General features: G+C 39.7%; 2 protein-coding genes across 2 annotated transcripts; both read right to left on the reverse strand.

The window, feature by feature from the left end:
- Window positions 1-476: 476 nt before the first annotated feature.
- Window positions 477-19499, reverse strand: LOC307174521 (reticulon-3-B-like; the record flags this gene model as incomplete). Its single annotated transcript, XM_079898385.1, has 7 exons — window positions 477-717; window positions 11944-12002; window positions 12101-12147; window positions 12618-12687; window positions 14863-15001; window positions 16622-16910; window positions 19427-19499. 7 exons carry the CDS (start codon window positions 19497-19499, stop codon window positions 669-671), a joined length of 726 nt encoding a protein of 241 aa, XP_079754511.1. The 3' UTR covers window positions 477-668.
- On the reverse strand, window positions 7426-10609 carry LOC307145087 (sterile alpha motif domain-containing protein 3-like). The gene is made up of 5 exons (XM_079847913.1): window positions 9492-10609; window positions 9031-9237; window positions 8727-8895; window positions 8476-8555; window positions 7426-8031 (listed from the first exon to the last, which is right to left on the reverse strand). Exons 1-5 carry the CDS (start codon window positions 9633-9635, stop codon window positions 7732-7734), a joined length of 900 nt encoding a protein of 299 aa, XP_079704039.1. The 5' UTR covers window positions 9636-10609; the 3' UTR covers window positions 7426-7731.
- Window positions 19500-19633: the final 134 nt, after the last annotated feature.

The raw sequence follows: 19633 nt of genomic DNA on the forward strand, positions 1-19633 counted from the left end.
AAGGATTAGGATGAAATCAAGTGAGCACAAGTAGGTTTGGTGGCACACGAAAAGTAGATGTGTCCGGAGAGTCAAGAATCTGATTTGATTCAGCAAGCAGTCAAGCTGTTTTTTGCAGATGGAAAAAGCACATAGAGAGAGACATTATTGAGTTTGAGGATGATTTAAAGGATTACAAAGAAATGTCTGTAGTTGAAGATGTTACAATTGGAAAACTCCATGCAGAAACCAAAGTTGCCACTTTTGCCGTTCTACCTAAAGAAAAAAGTAACTCTGACTCACATATGCAACAGTAAATCGATGAGAGAGAAAAAAACACAAGAAATGAGCAGTTCTGACATTACAGATGACACAGATGTGGTTGGGTCTCTCTTTATGGGGTCAAACTGTGTTCCCTAGTACAGTAAGCATTAGACCTTTTAGAAGCAGGATTAAATTGGTAAGATTTACTGGGGACACAAGGGAGAGAAGCTGTTAATCAAAGCTCAGTTTATTGTGCACATATTTGCAGAGTTTATGTAGTCTGTCTGTATGTACAAACATCAATGATTAAACAGAAACTCAAACTGACTGTAGTGCAGTGACAGGCCTATGGTTTCTTTCTACTAATATATAAAGAATACAGTAATTCACTGGATGCTCAGGATTTTCCTGATGATAGAAACCCATCATTCTGCTTTGCTCCGTTTTACGGGACCCGGGAGTTTGTCTTGCAGTCTGCACAAAGAGAGAGAGAGAGAGGTCGAGTATATTTAGAAGAACATTGGACAAAACTGGCTTTCATTGTATAGACATAAAAACAAAAAATAAATCATTTTAAGGACAATACAGCACAGTTCAGTCTAGTACAGTAGATTAGACCTGAGGGACAAGATGTGTCCGTAACAGTGCCGATCTGTGTACTGTTTTATTGGTTTGCACCAGAGATGTGAGCTCCCTGAACATGAGGGATCTGCAATTGGTGTAAATAAGCCACATATACAGTATTTACAGATTTTTATAGGGATGCAGGGCAAGAGCTGGAGTGGATGAAAGGAAGGAGACTGGATGGGACAGGACCCTCCCTGTTGAAAAATCCAGCACAAACCTATAATACTGGTCTAGCTGGTGGACCATGCACGCTGTTCTTGAGCAAAACGGGGCTGGACCAGCATGGTCTTGCAGGTTCGACTGTGAGGAGGCCAGCTGTCTGTATGCAAGCAGTGTTTGGGGGACAAGCATTTTTGCTTGTATATTTCTATATTCAACACATTAATAATGTAAAGAACAATGTAAAGAACAATATAAGGTAAAAAAAATATTGATTTATATGATTATAACCCTTTGAAAACCAAGACAAATACCTAATAAAAGCATAATCATAAGCAGTTTGTTCAATAACATGGGTTATGAGAAGAGTTCTTTCAATAGGACAGTTAATAACAACTTGATAATGAAAATTCAAAACTGAGAGTTACAATTTTTAAATACTTTCATACTTATTTGGGAAGTCACATGTGTCAACATGCAGCTGTCAGTCACTGATTCCAAACATTGCACATATAGTAAAAGGTATGTCATTACAGTCAGGAGCATGAAATATTGTTGAAAACAGTGATAGCATGCACTTTCAACAATTGCTGAAAGAGAATTAATTCAACCAAAGTCAATGGCCAAGGACCCAACTAAAGTGAACACTCAAATGAACACTGATCATAATAATGGTGACTTCAAACAGACTTCAACAACCTTTGTACATGTACCATATGAAAGAAATAAAGCCACACTGGTTTGCAATAAGTGAATATGGTAATGCTGTTTTTGGAGTTGTTTAATCATCCTCTGGTGAGATATTCATTTTATTTGCAGTTGTCTTCATCTAAGGCTGTAAGTCAGTTGTAGTTGTTGTGCAGCAGGGTTATTTTCATTAACTAAACCTATACTAAAACTATTGAAACATTTTTGTTGGCTGAAATTAAATAAAAACTTAAACTAAACGAAAATTAGAAATGTTGCCTCTGCAATAAATGGAAGTTGAAGCACTTATTAACTCGAAATAGCAAAAAAATAGCTAAAACTAACTAAAACTGAAATAAACAAATTAATTTATATCACATTTTACATATTACAAAGTATATTACATTTCTCAGCATCAGGCTTCCCGACCTTTATATGGTCTTCAGATATAGATTGCAGTTGACTGTTCCTAGATCACGTTTAATACTGAATGCGATCTTGAATAAGTTTGCCACTACATATTAAATCTGCTCTAAATGGTTTAAATCACTTATTAAAACATGCTTGTTTTGTGTAGCATTTGAAACGACACTAGTGTAGTATGTAAGGTCATTAACAAATACTGTACGTCTTTTGTAATTTCGCCAAATTGTGGAAAACCATAAGCTGGACATCATCTTCCTGACAGAAACATGGCTTGACAGTAATCATAGTTTTGTCCTAAACGAAACATCTCCAGCAGGTTTTAGATATTTCAGCTCGCTAGACTGTTGTTTTATTAGTTCTCTATCATCCTCCTAGACTCAACAAAGGCTTTCTTGATGATCTTGGAGAACTGCTTTCTAGGATTTTAACTAACTTTGAATGTGTTTTAATCACTGGTGATCCATATGTATGTAATGTCTGACCCATCGACTGTTCATTTCACAAAGTTACTAAACTCATTTGGCCTTATACAGCATGTAACACACACACACAAACATGGACACACACTCGATCTGGTGATCTCATGTGGCTTAACCGTCAGTAGATGCTGCTATATCTGACCACTATTGTGTCTTCTTGAAGATTTCAGTACCAAAACTGTGAGTGATAAGAGAAGTGTCAATAAGCGCTATCTCCAAGCGGATTCTGCCGTGACCTTCATGGAGCTCATGTCATCTCGCTTACCTCTCCGTGAACACTTATGTTGAGGATCTTAGTCTCAGGCTCTCTGAATGTATTAACTGTGTTGCTCCTTTAAAAACAAAGACTCTGGGACAATTAAAGCCCCATGGAGAAATAGTACATCATATCGTAAAATTAAGAAGAGCCTCCAGGAGAGCAGAAAGGCAATGGAAGGACACAAAGCTTACAGTTCACCATGATATCTATATCCAAAAATATTAAATAATGCAATGAGGTCTGCAAGAAAAGCTTATTTTTCAAGTTTATTTGACCGCAACAAAGACAACCCAAGATTATTATTCTCCTCTATCGATAGACTACTTAACCCCTCAGCTCAAATATCATCAGAGTTTGCCAAAAAATTTAATGACAAAATTACTTCCTTAAGACGAAACATTGCCAGCACTTGCCCTACTTGTAAAGTCTCCAACTCCCCAGCTAGTCGTTTGTAATGCAATCTGTCCTCTTTCTCAGCTGTGAGCCTCAGTACACTTACACAGATCATGTCACATATGAATTCCTCTAGCTTCTCTCTGGACCCATTACCCACTAAATTTCTCAAAACTGCTTTTTACCAGAAATCCTGAATATCCCTGATCAGTCCCTACAGCAAGTCTTTCCACAAATTTTTGCAAATGCAATTGTTAGGCCCATGCTGAAGAAAAGTCATCTTGATTTGTCTGTGCTCAGTAACTACAGACCAATCTCTAATCTAATTTCTTGGTAAAATTAAAGAAAAAATAGTATCCATACAGCTTAATAACTATCTCAATGCCAATAATCTTAATTAGACATTTCATTCTGGCTTCCGGCAAACCACAGCACAGAAACAGCCTTTATTAGCGTTTTAAATGATCTGAAATTTAACTGTTAATTATTTGAAGAAAAATGCACTGGTGTTTATTTATTGATATATAAAGCCATTTTGGGTTAACTGTCCTCTTATCTTTGTTGTTTTATGCAACGGATTTGCCTAGCAATTACTCATTATGTTCTCAATCAAGTTACAATCTATTGGCCCTATTTTAACAATCTATGCGCATTGTGCACTTAGGGCGTGTCTGAATCCACTTTTGCCAACTTTGAATAGTTGTCTCTATTCTCTTAATGAGTAATGGGTGTGTTTTGGGTGTAACGTGAAATAAACCAATCAGAAATCTCATCTCCCTTTCCCTTTAAAAGCCAGTTGCGCTCGTGTCATGGCAGATTCGCTATTTACATGGAGGAATTTACAAGCGGAAAGACTGAACGCTCCTCTAGTGAGGAAATGGATCTGCTCGTGCGTGAGGTTAAAGCTTTAGACCATCTACGGGACAAGCCGGATTCCACCATACCTTTATGTTCACAATAATAATCTTTTAAATTGTAATCCTTTTATATTTAATATTTGTCATGTTTGTGTACTGCTGTGCATCCCTGTGTGTTTAATAAGCAGAGTGTGTTTAATAAGCAGAGTGTACGTGCGTTGTTCTCTTTAAATAAGAAAATGAAATCCTGCGCATTGACTTTAGAGCAGTTGGTCAATGGCTCAGTCTATTTCAGCTCCTCAAAATAGCAACGCTCCATCAATGCTCCTGAACACACACTCGTTCTCAGACCAACAGCTCATGGGCACAGATGAGCGCTAATGCATTTGCTATTTAAATAACGTGGCGCAGGACGTGAAAATGAAAACTGTGTCGGGCTGAAACTAGCAAAAAACACTTGAGTTGTGCCTATGATAGGGCCCTTTGTTAGAACTAAGCTTTGGTAAAACTTCCTTCAAATATGGCGCCACCTCAGATTGGAATGTTCTCCAGACGGAGATGAAGCTACAAAACTCTGTGTCATATAATCATTTTTTATTTATTGCTACGTAACCTAGAGAGTTAATTAACTGGTTGTATGTTTTATGTTGGATTTAGTTTTATGTTGGAGCTTTTCATAAAACAGGCTACAAAACATGTCTCAAACAAATCTAAACAAAACCTCTCGTCAGAGATGTAAATAGCTGCACACGAGTTTGGTGGTGATCCAGGGACATCCCTGTCAGTGCATAAACACAAATAAACACACACACACTCAAAATTGATCTGATGTTACATTCACATAGCCTGGGAAAACCCAGACAAACTTCCGGCAAATTTAGATTTGCTCTGCAAGTCAGTCTGGCCAAGAGCCCATTCAAGCCCATTTCCAATCTTTCCAAATCTTGGCACCAATCACAAACGTTGAGGCGGGCTTTATACAATGACGATCGCTCTGGTTGGTTTTAGGTCTATCCAATTGCGCCCAGAGGCATTTGAGCGACGTCCGTTGGTGACGCCCCTTTGGAAATGGGATGTGAATGAAACTTCCCCAGACCCACTCTCAGTTATGACTGAGAAGGGTCTGGTGTCAACCAGGCTAACATTCACATACCAGAAGCACACTATGTACAGCGCAACAGCGTTCACATACCTTGAATATTTTTCTAGACCATATGCATTCTAATCAGGTGCCAAGGCAGCTGATTGGCTGTGAGCGATCAATCCTCTGATTGGCCATGTACAGTTGCTCTGGCACTGTGATTGGCTGAGACACAAAGATCTGCTTATGGTCTGTACTGTTTTTGCCCGGCGATGATGGGAAGCTCAGGATAATCCCGGAATGGCGGTGCACCTACAGTATGCACTCTGTGCCTCCTCCCACACCGTCTTATTTAAACATGTTCCTATTCTCCAAATAGTTGGGTTTAGGTTACGTCAAGGCAGTGTTAACTCTTTCCCCGCTATTGACAGAAATTCCGGCTTTCCGTGTTTTCACTGTTATACAGTAGCGGGCACTATTACACATCTTCTAAAAGAGTACTGAATCTCCTGATGAAAACACAGGAAAAAAATTTGCAGAAACAAGCGATATCATATGTAATCATATGCATATGTAAAATAACTCGATCATCAACATTAAACAGCATATAAATCAAATCTGCCTAATGTTACTGAATAAAATGTTGATGCAGGATGAGCTTCAGGACTGTGAAGATTTGGGCGTGTTGATGGACTCGATCTACTCCATCTGTGTTTTGATCATCGTTCTGGATGTAGTCTTTGACTCAACATAACTCAAAATTATGCTTTTTTATGAAACTTACCATCACCATATTGAAATTTAGCATTAAGCTTTTTGTTTAAAAACAAAGGCTCTGTTTTTTTCTTTTGATATATTGCATGTTCAGAAAATTATGGGGGCCATGAACATTTTGTGAAAATGTTCAAATATGCTGCCGGTGGCTGGCAACTTAAAAAAAAAAAAAAAAAAAAAAAACCGCTGCTGCTTTTGATACCGTTGATCATGAGATCTACTCGACCGACTTCAGAATTGGTCGGTCTATTAGGTCCTGTCTTAGACTAAATCAGATCCTACTTGAGCAACAGGGAATACTATGTTTCACTGGCTACCTACACCTCCAGGCATAACCTCATTTCTTGTGGTGTTCCTCAAGGCTCAGCTTTGGGTCCTCTATTATTTAACCTATACACGCTTCCTTTAGCTGGTATAATTAATCAGTAAAATATTTCATTTCACCAGAATGCAGATGACACTCAACTCTATCTCTCACTTTTCCACAATTCAATGTCCACCCTGCTGGACTGCATAGAGAGCAGAGCATACAGTTTTGGATTTCACAGAACTTTCTACAGCTAAACAAAGATAAGAGGTACTTGTTATCGGTAATGACACGCAGGGAACATCTATTGATCCACACCTTGACTCTCTATCACTAAAAGCCAGTAATCAGGCTAAGAACTTAGGAATCATGTTTGAAATTGACTTTAGTTTAAAAACCTCCAAAGTATGTGACATTCTCTGCCCTTCTAACAATGAGAAACTTGCTCATGCATTTTTATGTCTAGACTTGACTAATGCAATAGCATTTTTGCTGGGTTACCAAAGAGCTCTATTAAACACGAACAAAGAGTTCAGAATGCAGCTGCACGAATTAGAAATCCCATTACTCCAAGACTGGCTGCCTGTATCATTCATAATTGAATTCAGGATCCTCTTATTAGTCTTTAAATGTCTTCATGGAACTGCTCCAATATACTTTTCTAATTTGTTGAATAAACATACTCCAGCAAGATCACTCCGAACATCAAATAGTCAGAAACTACATCCCTCTCGCTCATCTTCAGTACCACCGTGGGATCTTGTTCTGAAGGCTCTCTTCCCCTGTTTGAGCCCTTGACACACTCTCAGAAAAAAAAGTACAAAACGGTACCTTTAAGGAACAAAAGCTTGTCACTGGGGTGGTACCCTCAAAGGTACATTATTGTACCTCGAGTCAGAGGAGCAAATTTGTACCTTACTTGTTTGTACCTTCTAAGGGCCAATACTGTACCTTTGAGGATCAATAATGTACCTTAGACAAAGGTACAATAAAGTACCTCTGGAAAAAGGTACAATTTTGTCCCATTAAGGTACCACCCCAGTGACAAAGCCATTTTGTACCTTTAGGTGGCAAAAAAGTTCCTTTTTATTCCTTAAGGAGTGAAAGAAAATAAAGGCAAACAACAACTAACTGAATTTTAGACATTTATTTTAGTCCTTAAATGGAAAAGTTTAATTCACAGATTCAATAATAATTCATCTCACAACCATACAATGTAACATCACAAAATAAAATGCCACAATGTTTAGGATGTCATGTCTGATATAAAAAACATAAAAAAAAAAATTAAACATTTTTTAAGAAGCATTTCATTGACCAACTGACAACTTCATACAATGTGCATGAACAAGTCCGATGTGCTGGATTAACTTCACCAATGTGAAGGCTCTTCGAGAGCATTTAGGACAGCTGAATGGTGTAGGCATTGCGGTTGTTGATCAAGCTAAAATGTTGATTACCCTGGTCACACTAACAGGTAGAGGTTTATCACCAACCTCAGACATTTTTAGAACATATCGCTGAATGAAAATCAGGATGTTCTTCAGGCGAGATGGATATACCACGTTGTATATGAAGTAAGCACAAAAAGCAGCAATAACACCTTCCTCCAAACCAAGCGCCCTGCAGACTGACTGCCCATCCAGTTTGACCACTGCAGGGACCCTTTGAGTCAGCACACTCCTCCAGTCAGAGACAGCGTCGAGTTGTACAGTAGGATATGGCGATGGTGGCTGATCCTGCAAGAGATCATAAAGTAGTTAAAATGCAGAAATCTACCACATTCATAAAAAAAAAAAAAAAAAAACTGTTCATATATATACACACATACATACATACACACACACACTAAAAAAACTTCTACGGTTAGTAAAGACCTTAAAGCGCCCATATTATGCTCCTTTTCAGATTCATAACTCTATTTTAAGGTTGTACCAGAATAGGTTTACATGGTTTAATTTTCAAAAAACACCATATTTTTGTTGTACTGCACAGCTCTCTCTCACTGCTGCAGTGAGGTTTGCACTATGCGGCCCCCCATGTCCACACCAAGGCCCAGCATTGATAGCTAGAAACTTTGTATTATGAAATAAGACATCCAAGGAAAGGGATGCATATAATTCTCCCAGTCTCTGTGGGAAGTAATGTAAACAAACAAAAAAAAGTATATACAAATTACACACCTCCCCAAGTATGACGAGAATGTCATTTTTCTCCCTGAACAGGATCGGCAACAGCAGGATTGCAGCTCTGAAATCAATCCCTGAAAAATAAGTAAAAAAAAAAAAAAAGGGGAAGTGTATTACCTGAATGTACATACAGTGTATTTTGGTTAGTTAGACCTTATCTTGTCTGAAGACAAATAGAAAAGAAATTAAGCTTAAATGGCTCCACAACACTAGGGGTGACCATGGCTGATCAGTGAGTCACTTACCAGGGACATCTTCGGTGAGGGCAGCCTCCCTTTCCTCCAAAGCCAGATCTGCAAGGGGAGATTTCCTTTGAGTCAATCTAAGCACTTTGGGTACTAGGACCTTAAAGCCATCTGCGAATCTTCGGCAGATATTCATTTCATCATGAAGCCGGCCCATTTCCTGAAATAGCTGCAACACAGCACAAACAAACGGGAAACATGTCACAAACATTATCATAGGATTTTAAAATTAAATTTCAAAGAGAGCCTTTAGTAATTTAATATGAACTCCAACACAAATGTAAGGAAATAAATGTAGACAAACCCCGCATGGACTCTTAAGGAATGGATATTTGTTAATGGCTTCTTTGATAGTCATCCCATTGGCAATCGCTCGCCTTCTCCAAGCAAATGTCCTCATCATCCGTTCCTCAACCATTCGGGCATCTGGCTGTGTCTTCCGGTACTGGTCCTGCAGGACTTTCACATGGCTCGCTACTGAGGTATCATCCTCCCCAATAATATCCACCTTCTACGACACAGAGGGATGACAAACATTTGCTCATTTGACAGTTGCTTTTCCCCTTTTTAATGTTTATGAAAAATAATCTCTTAATAACAATTTATTACATTTTATATAGCGTTTTTATCATAGCTACTTAAAGCACTTTACAGGGGGGACTATTCTCTACCATGCTGGGTTAAGGGGCTAACCATTGGGCCACACTGCTTGTGTGTAAAACATGCACACATAGATATACAGCAAACCAAAGAAGATGCTCTGACCTTTGATGCCTTGGCTCGTTTGCTTGTGTTTTCTTCCTGTTGTAAAGGCTTTTGGTGATGACCAAATTTCTGTTTCATTCTTCTCACCTCTTCATCATCTACCAGTGGCACCCGCTCATATTTGAACTTACGTTTGAGAGACATGTGCCAGGTATGCTATTTAAAAGAATATAAAATTGAACAATTAAATAAGCATACAAACCACTTGCAGAAAACTGAAAGCACAAGCATGAAAATACATGGTGGAAAACAATGTGTGCATCAAAATGTACGTTAGAGAACATAGTTAATATCTTGACTGGATTAGTAACGTTACTCTAGGTATAAATAAATAAAGGTTGGCAATGTTCTAAGACAGTTTGACGACCAAATAAAGACTAAATCATAATTCCAAACCCTCACTGGCTATCGATAGTCACATTCCGCCCAAATGGCTTTGCTTTAGCATTAAAATATTGCTGTTGGGCGGCAAAAAGCTTGTTGTTTTTTTCATCGTTCTCCTCTGACGCAGTCCTAACTAACGTAAGTCAGAACAAAAGACTTTTCGGCGGCAAAAACGCTTCTCGCAGTAGTTTTATTACTAAATTTGATTTTAGTAGTTTTATTACTAACTACTACGACGCTAAGTTAAGCTATAAAACTACTTCGTCAGAGTTGGATGAGAAGTGTTTTTGCCGCCGAAAAGTTAACGTACTGCTAAACGTTAGCTCGATGGTGAACTGTAGCTAAGATAGCAGCTAGTAACTTATGTTACTTATAATCATAGTATGTGGAACGGCAATATGGGACATAATACTGATAATGTTTTAACTAACTAGTTAACGTTAATAATGGCAATCGTCAATGTCGAGTCTAGCTAGCTAGCGTTAATGTTGACAGAGAATGAACTTGGCTAGAGCTAACATTAACAGTAAAAGTTAACTTCCAACTTTGAATTAACACCACACACACTGATTAAAAATTAAAAAAAATACTTTACCTTTGAATTTACTTCTCTCCCCTTCAGTGACCTCTATCCCAAATGATTAAATCCTCCGTGGATAAATGTCGAAGCGCCATCCTCCCGCCTTTGATCGACACTGACAGCGACTGACAGTTGGATCACTGTCGATTCACTCATGTATCCTTTCGCGCTGCAATATTTATGCTTCCGCCTAGTCGAGCTCTGGTTAGCCTGTAGCTAGATCCTTTCAACTTAAAGCGTTAACAATTATTTGTCTGTTTTATTCTAATATAAATAGGGTAAAGGGTTTGAAAATCAAATCCTTCAATACTGTTTGTGAATATAAATGATTACATAATCCTCATTAACATGATTAAAAATGATTCAAAGGGACACTTCACAAAAAAAAAAAAAAAAAAAAAAAACAGTCTGATTTATTTTGCCCTAATCTAAAAACTTTACAGTTCATTTAGTTTGACAATTATTGAGTTATTGAGTTTGATAGTATAGGTTAACTTGTGTTTCTATATTGAGAGATGACATTTTCAGCATCCACTAATTCCTGCCATTTTACATTTAAACACTAAGGTACAAATATGTAAGGGACAAATATGTACCTTACACCTCGAAAAGCCCACAATGTACAATGGAAGGTGCATAATTGTACCTTAAAGGTGCACAATTGTACCTTAAAGATACATTTTTGTACCTTTAAGGGTACATATGCAAAGTTTGTACCTTAGGGAACAAAAATGGACCTGTATTGTACCTCTTTTTCTAACAGTGCATCTATTACTGTGAGGGAGCTCTCTCTCAAAACTGCTTTGCTTCTTGCCCTTGCTTTGGCTACGTCCATAGGAGATCTGCAGGCGTTCTCAGTGGACGGCGATTGTATTCGCTTTGGACCTGGTGACTGTAGTGTCACTCTCTGGCCAAGACTGGGTTACGTGCCTAAATCTCTTTCCACTCCCTTTAAAGCGCAGGTCATTTCTCAACCCGCTTTGTCTTCCGAGTCGTCAACCTCGCATGATGCTGATGCTCAGAGCGCTGTTTGCCCTGTCAGGACTTTACGGGGTTATATAGACCGCTCAAGCCACCTTTCCACAGTCGGGCCAGCTCTTTGTGTGCTTCGGTGGCTGTGCTAAGGGACGGGCAGTCTCTAAGCAGAGGCTTTCTCACTGTATAGTGGACGCCATCGCTTTGGCTTATGCAAACCAGGGACAGGAATGCCCCCTCAACATCAAAGCTCATATTGTCGCTCCTCCACATGTTATACTGCCCGAAGGCTCGTCAGTATTTGCATGTGATTTGCATTTCCTGAAACGGCCATTAGTTCCTGCACAAGGGCCTGTATCTGTTGTTTTGTTCACCCATGTTTTGTTTTACTTGATAATTACATATTTTATTCCTTCTCTAGTGTTTGTATTCAGTTACATGCTGTACAGGTGCTTAGACTTTGATTTTATTTTGAACTGTGGTAAAATAAAGTGCTTTATCAATCATACATACTTTGCCAGTTTCTCTTCAAGCTGAGACTGCACACGCACCAAATAACCATCAATCTGGGTCTACAACAAATAAAAAAAGTTTAGAAAATAAAATGAAGAACACTAAAAGCAGTAACAGCAAGAGCATAGAAGTTTATAAATATGAAACCCATTCTTACTTTGTTCCTCTCATACAGCAGCGGTGTGCAGAACAAGATGATATCAGCTGCCAAGAGAAAGAAGAGGTAACGCTTTAGATTACAGCCTGGAAAGTACTGCGTAATTAACACGATTTTACAGCGTAACTTTCGGTAATTATAGTGTACCTATAACGTACTTACATGTAAGAATAAGGGAACAATATGTAAAGACTGGGGAATAAAGGGGTAACAACCAGGAGTTTTAAAGAACTAAGGGGTACTTATTCTACTATTATGATACAACAATCTTACATTTGGGAGCAATTTAGCAAGAACATACACTGCGTAACTTTTTGTAATAATGGTGTACCAATATATACTGTATAGGCTTTTTAAAAATTACAGGGTATATCTATAACTGCATCATATTAAAATAATTCATCATTGGTTTAGCACAGTGCCTTCTGGACTGTATCTTGATTTTCTTTAGCCACCAATATATTTATATTTTATCATTATTTTGACTATTATTATTTATTTATGAAGATGGGCTTACCAAGTATTAAAATTGTGATACCATTGAAGACGGCACCCACACATGTCAGAAACCACATAGCGACGGCAAGCTGCAGATAAACACAGCAGGTCAGTCACTTTTTACTGTGAAACTATTCGGTTAATAATTTGACATTCTACATTAAGTGCACAGTGCTAACTGATGACAAAGAATTGAATAAAAGTATAAAAGTATGAATGGATGAATTTCTTAGCAAACACTTCTTTTAAAGGGCCCCTATATTATGGTTATTTACATGATCTTCACAGTTTTATGGGGTCTGCTAGAATATGTTTACAAAAAGCACAGTCTGATGTGATTGGTTAGCCGGCCCCAGTCTGCTGTGATTGGTCAGCCGGCCCCAGTCTGCTGTGATTGGTCAGCCGACCCCAGTCTGCTGTGATTGGTTAGCCGACCCCAGTCTGCTGTGATTGGTTAGCCGACCCCAGTCTGCTGTGATTGGTTAGCCGACCCCAGTCTGCTGTGATTGGTCAGCCGGCCCCAGTCTGCTGTGATTGGTCAGCCGGCCCCAGTCTGCTGTGATTGGTCAGCCGACCCCAGTCTGCTGTGATTGGTTAGCCGACCCCAGTCTGCTGTGATTGGTTAGCCGACCCCAGTCTGCTGTGATTGGTTAGCCGACCCCAGTCTGCTGTGATTGGTTAGCCGACCCCAGTCTGCTGTGATTGGTTAGCCGACCCCAGTCTGCTGTGATTGGTCAGCCGGCCCCAGTCTGATGTGATTGGTCAGCCGGCCCCAGTCTGCTGTGATTGGTCAGCCAGCCCCAGTCTGCTGTGATTGGTCAGTCGGCCCCAGTCTGATGTGATTGGTCAGCCGGCCCCAGTCTGCTGTGATTGACCAGCCGGCCCCAGTCTGCTGTGATTGGTCAGTCGGCCCCAGTCTGCTGTGATTGGTCAGCCGGCCCCAGTCTGCTGTGATTGGTCAGCCGGCCCCAGTCTGCTGTGATTGGCCAGCTGTGATTGGCCAGCCGGCCCCAGTCTGCTGTGATTGGTCAGCCGGCCCCAGTCTGCTGTGATTGGTTAGCCGACCCCAGTCTGCTGTGATTGGTTAGCCGGCCCCAGTCTGATGTGATTGGTCAGCCGGCCCCAGTCTGCTGTGATTGGTTAGCTGACCCCAGTCTGCTGTGATTGGTTAGCCGGCCCCAGTCTGATGTGATTGGTTAGCCGACCCCAGTCTGCTGTGATTGGTTAGCTGACCCCAGTCTGCTGTGATTGGTTAGCCGGCCCCAGTCTGATGTGATTGGTCAGCCGGCCCCAGTCTGCTGTGATTGGTTAGCCGGCCCCAGTCTGCTGTGATTGGTCAGTCGGCCCCAGTCTGCTGTGATTGGTTAGCCGACCCCAGTCTGCTGTGATTGGTCAGTCGGCCCCAGTCTGCTGTGATTGGTTAGCCGGCCCCAGTCTGCTGTGATTGGTCAGTCGGCCCCAGTCTGCTGTGATTGGTTAGCCGACCCCAGTCTGCTGTGATTGGTCAGCCGGCCCCAGTCTGCTGTGATTGGTTAGCTGACCCCAGTCTGCTGTGATTGGTCAGTCGGCCCCAGTCTGCTGTGATTGGTCAGTCGGCCCCAGTCTGCTGTGATTGGTCAGTCGGCCCCAGTCTGCTGTGATTGGTTAGCCGACCCCAGTCTGCTGTGATTGGTCAGCCGGCCCCAGTCTGCTGTGATTGGTTAGCTGACCCCAGTCTGCTGTGATTGGTCAGTCGGCCCCAGTCTGCTGTGATTGGTCAGTCGGCCCCAGTCTGCTGTGATTGGTCGACTGCTTAGAGTGTGTGTGTAAATGTAATGCCCCTTAATAACCGTCAAGTCTCAGATCCGGCGGCTTCCTTGAAACACTTCTGTGACTACGCTAACTATGGCATCAGTTTTGCTGTATCAGTTTGAGTCTGAGTCCAATAATGACATAGTGATTTCCCTCATAAGGAAATGATAACTGTCTTATAACTGCTTTTGTTTGAGGGCGAGCCAAATTAGGCAGCATTATGCAAATGTGTTATATGGTGACTACATTATGGAAATAAAGTGCTGGCATTTTCTGCTGGAGAGATTCACTCCCTTTGCTGTGGACTATGTGCTTTGTAACTTTAACAGATTGTTTACATCCACAAACAGGAATATTGCACATTAAAAGGAATGGTAAACTTGAAAAAATATAATAGGTCCCCTTTAAATAAGAAACCATTGAAAACACTGATATGAATTTAGCTGTGAATTGCTGTAGATAAATGGACATACCTTCAGGGAATCCACCACATCTTCTACAAGCACAAGTCTTCTTGTCTGTATGAGAGCGGTGTTTAATTTCACCAAGAATATGTCCATGTACCTGCGGGCTGTGTCCGGGGAAATGCGGATATCTCTTTCCATCAGAACTCTGTGGATGTACAAAGATCTCATATTACCTTTTTTATCAAAGTCTTGTCATTTCAAGAAACATTCAACCAGCCGAACACAAAAAGCAGAAAAACAAACAGTCTTTTATAAATCCAAACAGAAAACTCAGGAGATCATAGGAGAAAATCACAACCACGTATAACACAGATGTTGACATAAACAACACTGGACAGTGAGCTAGAACCCAGGGCTTCAACAAGTGGGAGAGTGTGGTGTTTCGTAGTTTAACCATAAGGTGGCAGTATAATGCATGAGTATTGAGGTGATGCTGATTATGAAGGAGAGCAGTGTGTTTTCTGAGAGTATTTGCAACATGTGCTGAATAAAGAGCCTAAAATGAATTGTCCTGTTACTCATTACTAGAGGACACAACAGAGAGCAATCAGCGTGAAACAGAACAGGTGTGATGAACTAATTAACAGCCAAGGAGACTAATGCCGAGTTCACACTGCACGATTTTAGCCCCGATTTGTGAATGTGTTCTGACTGAAAACTACATCGGCGATGACCGACAGCCAATGAGAGAGCAAGATACAGGACAGCGGGATGTTCGGGGAGGAGTTATGGACCAGAATATCAGTATTTTGCGTCCCACCGGGAGGAGACCCTGGGGAAGACCTAGGACACGCTGGAGGGATTATGTCTCCCGGCTGGCCTGGGAACGCCTCGGTGTCCCCCCGGAAGAGCTGGAGGAAGTGTCTAGAGAGAGGGAAGTCTGGGCATCTCTGCTTAGACTGCTGCCCCCGCGACCCGGCCCCGGATAAGCGGAAGAAGATGGATGGATTATTAAAAGCATATTAATTTAGCTAAAGTAGGCCTACTTGTGTCATTACTGTGTGTCTTTTGTCCCGTGCAGGTTTTACTTCCAGGAACTAGTATATTTTGCTCAAGTTGTTAGCACTATTAGAAGACCAGGATCAAAACATTACCGACAGAAATACAAAAACAAACTACCAAATTACTAATTTCGTGTATCAACTACTGTTTGTAATGTGGATTGTAGTTTGTAATCTACCTGTCAATGTGACGACATTCTCTTCTGAAACTTTTATTTTGCTTATATGCGACAGTCGTCTGTGAGGGACAGCCGCTTACTTTCGTTTTTGTTGTTTATGTTTATTTTATTTCAAAATTTATACTGAACATTCGCCGGTCCCCGCCTCCTCCTTCCCTGAGCTTTGAACTTCGTAACATATAGAAATAAATTGTAATCAATAAATTAACTTTTGTCTATTATTAGAAATGTGCCTCTCGAGATGTTGATTTATGATACTGAGAAAGGACAGATCATGGAGGAGTCTTCTGTCCAGGTCGGTAGTGTTGTTAAAGTGCTTATCATTTAGGTCAGATTTGACTTTACCAAACCAGGGAATAATACAAATAATTAATTTCTCACCCAATTAAATGATCATACTTCTTGTTCTGTGGGATAGAGAGAACTTTACTCTCAGAAAGGTCAAACCCTTCCAAGTGTTTTAATTAAGTGTTTATCCATGAACTGTACATAAATGCCTTTCACCACCGGACATTCATCCTCAAAGACACCAACAGATCAGACTGGTGAAGGGAGATTTATAAAATACAACAAATGTCTACATACTTAAAAGGGTGTCCTTCGTCGGACTTCTGCACAGCGTGCACGACTGACTTGTAGACTCTGAAAGTGATGGTGACACAGAGCAGGGCCAGGAGCAGGTAGGATACGACACTGATAACACTGAACCTGGCTAGAGAAATGAGCACCAGCATCGAGCCACCAAACACTAGCACTGACTTCTTCGGCTCCTGCCAATACACCAATCCCTGCACTGCAGAGAGATATGGATGTTGGAAGGATGGCAAGATGAAGACTGCCTCCTCATGGTCCTTTTCATTGGTCCAATCCTGGACTGCAGAGAGAGAGAGAGAGAGAGAGAGAGAGAGAGAGAGAGAGAGAGAGAGAGAGAGAGAGAGAGAGAGAGAGAGAGAGAGAGAGAGAGAGAGAGAGAGAGAGAGAGTACTGACTACTTTGACCTCTTAAATGTGAGTTTAATCTGCATGTGTGGTGATGTGAAATGACAAAATAAAGATCAAAATAAAACTCCCTCTGTTTAAGATGTTTTAATATCAAATATCATGTTCCAGTTGCATTTGATGTTGAGTTTCCGAAAACTATCAAGCAGCAAGCCATACTATAATATTTTGGTGGGTTTATATTGAATTCATCCTCTACTATACATGTTTGTTTGTTTTGTTTTTGTAGGTTTTTTCAAGCATCTTGGAGACATTTGGTTCCTGTTTCCCTGATCTGTTTAGTTTCTTTAGTTTCCATGGTTACTGTTTTAAATATGCACTTGTCTCTAGTTTAGTTAAAGATCTAGTCCTGTGTATTTAAGGTCTTTTGTCCTTTTGTTCAGTGTTCAGTCTTGTCTTTAGTTTACATGGTTGTGAAATATATTTCCTGTGTTTTTCATGGAGGACGCCAGGTTTATTCTTGCCTATTTCTTGTGTAAATCTTATTAAAGCAAAAATGCATTGAAGATATTTAATTTTGAATAAAATATAGGGTTTCATTTGGTGAAAACCATATAAACATTCACCTCTCTATCTAGATATTATTTCTGATATTCATTTAAATTTTATTGTTTTTTAATTTATTTGTTTACATACAAACAATTTTCCACTGCTTTAAAAGCACTTTTATAAATCCAGGACAATACATCTTGTCTACAACATGTCCAAATTTCAGAAACCTTGGTACAAATGGAGAAATGAGAATTTCAAGTTTCATAATTTCATCTATTTCTGTTGCAACGGGGCACTATACTGTATTAACTGTGTATACAGTGTTTACATGTGCCTGGATCTGTTCTTTCATATGTGGAAACAGTACAACAAAATTGTCAAAACATCCTCGTAAACACAGTCAGTTGTGTCTTAAGTGAACGTGAACAGTTGAGAAAAAACACGCGTATCAGTGTATCGAATCCGTGCATTCGGTCTTAAAGTGACAGCGGCCTAATATTGCTTCTGCTGTCTTTGAAATTAGAGTTAATCTAAGAACAAAAGAAAAAGAAAATCCCTCACTGTGTTATTTTACATTTGATTTTAATTTCTGAACTTTGTTCGGTTGTGTTTATTAGTGCTATTGCTAATTTTCTTACTTGTTCTTACTGTATTACTGACTGTATTGTTTTGAATAAATGTTTGAAATTTATATTAGTTTAGTTTAGTTAATAAATATGATTGATATCTAAATGTTTGACTTCTTTTTTATTTTATTTTATTTTTTTATATTGGAATCGAAACTGGGAATCAATAAGAATTGTAATCAATAAGCAGAATCGGACTTGTAATTGGAAACTCTAAACCTAAAACTCAAATAATACCCCGAAGTGCATTTGAAGTGTGTTATTTGGGACAGGGCCATGCTCTTAAACCTCACCCACTACAAACATGCTACTGCCACCAAAAGGAAACTATAATAAGCATATTTAATTGTAATATCAGATCCACTGATAAATGATGCCGTCTGGAAGGTGAATCAAGAATTGCATGCAAAACCGCCATTACAGAACTGTACTGTATGAGAGGGGGAACAACTTCTTTAGCTTATTTAATAAAATTAATTCAACATAACAACCACTCATGCTCAAATAATGTGTTTCATAATGCTTGATATGTCATTTAATCCTCACGCTAAGAAACATAGGCAAACAGACTTATGAGCCTTGATGTAGTGCATACTGGAAATAAAGCAGTTATTATCCTATCAGTTATTATCAGTTATTATCTGTTGCCTATCCTCATTAAGACCAATAAGCTGACGATGAGAGTGTTGTTGTGATGCGCATGTGCTTTGCTTTCCTGTCAGTAGATATTTATTTTATCAACAAAAACATTGATAATTCTGATAACATGCCATTTGTTGTATCTACCGTTTTGTTTACTTATATCATTAATATCAAGTTGTCTTTACTTATATGATTATTATGATATTTGCTAGAAAAGCAAGCGTTTATGTCTCAGACTAACTGAAGCTATTGGGTCAAAGACATTAATCTGCTTACAAATCAGCCAATGAGAGTCATGTGCGAAGACTTAAAGGTCAGAGAAAAGAAACGTGCAAATGCACAAATGTAAAAAGGACTACAATTGGGCATCACAAAGTACCAGAAATCAGAAATGACCAAAGTCTGTGCAAATCTCACACTGAACAGATCTCGATAGTTTGAACTTTAATATGTTTCAGAAGGTTTTGCGCCAAGCCACACTGGATAATACAACATTGGTTTCGGTTGTATTTGGCCTAATGCATGGATGTTAGTGAACAGATTATAATTCTAAGCACTTTTAATGCACTTTTCCAACAGAAACTGTTGCTGACATTATTCTACAACCATTCCACATGAGTTATTAAACTTACCTGATGAGTTGGAGTCTTTCAGCAACACGATGGAGTTTAGACCTGAGGATGAAGAAATCGTTGGATCTGCCATATCACAGTTTTAATGGATGTTTAAGGCTAAAACAATGCCCAGCGCGCGTCTGAAGTGTTGAGGTGTGACGTGCGGCGGGTCTGAATGTTTCAGTGGATTAATGTAGTCTTGAGGCATTCAGGGGTGTGTTTAAA

The sequence above is a fragment of the Squalius cephalus genome (assembly GCF_949319135.1).
Source record: "Squalius cephalus genome assembly, chromosome: 17".
Lineage (NCBI taxonomy): Eukaryota > Metazoa > Chordata > Actinopteri > Cypriniformes > Leuciscidae > Squalius > Squalius cephalus.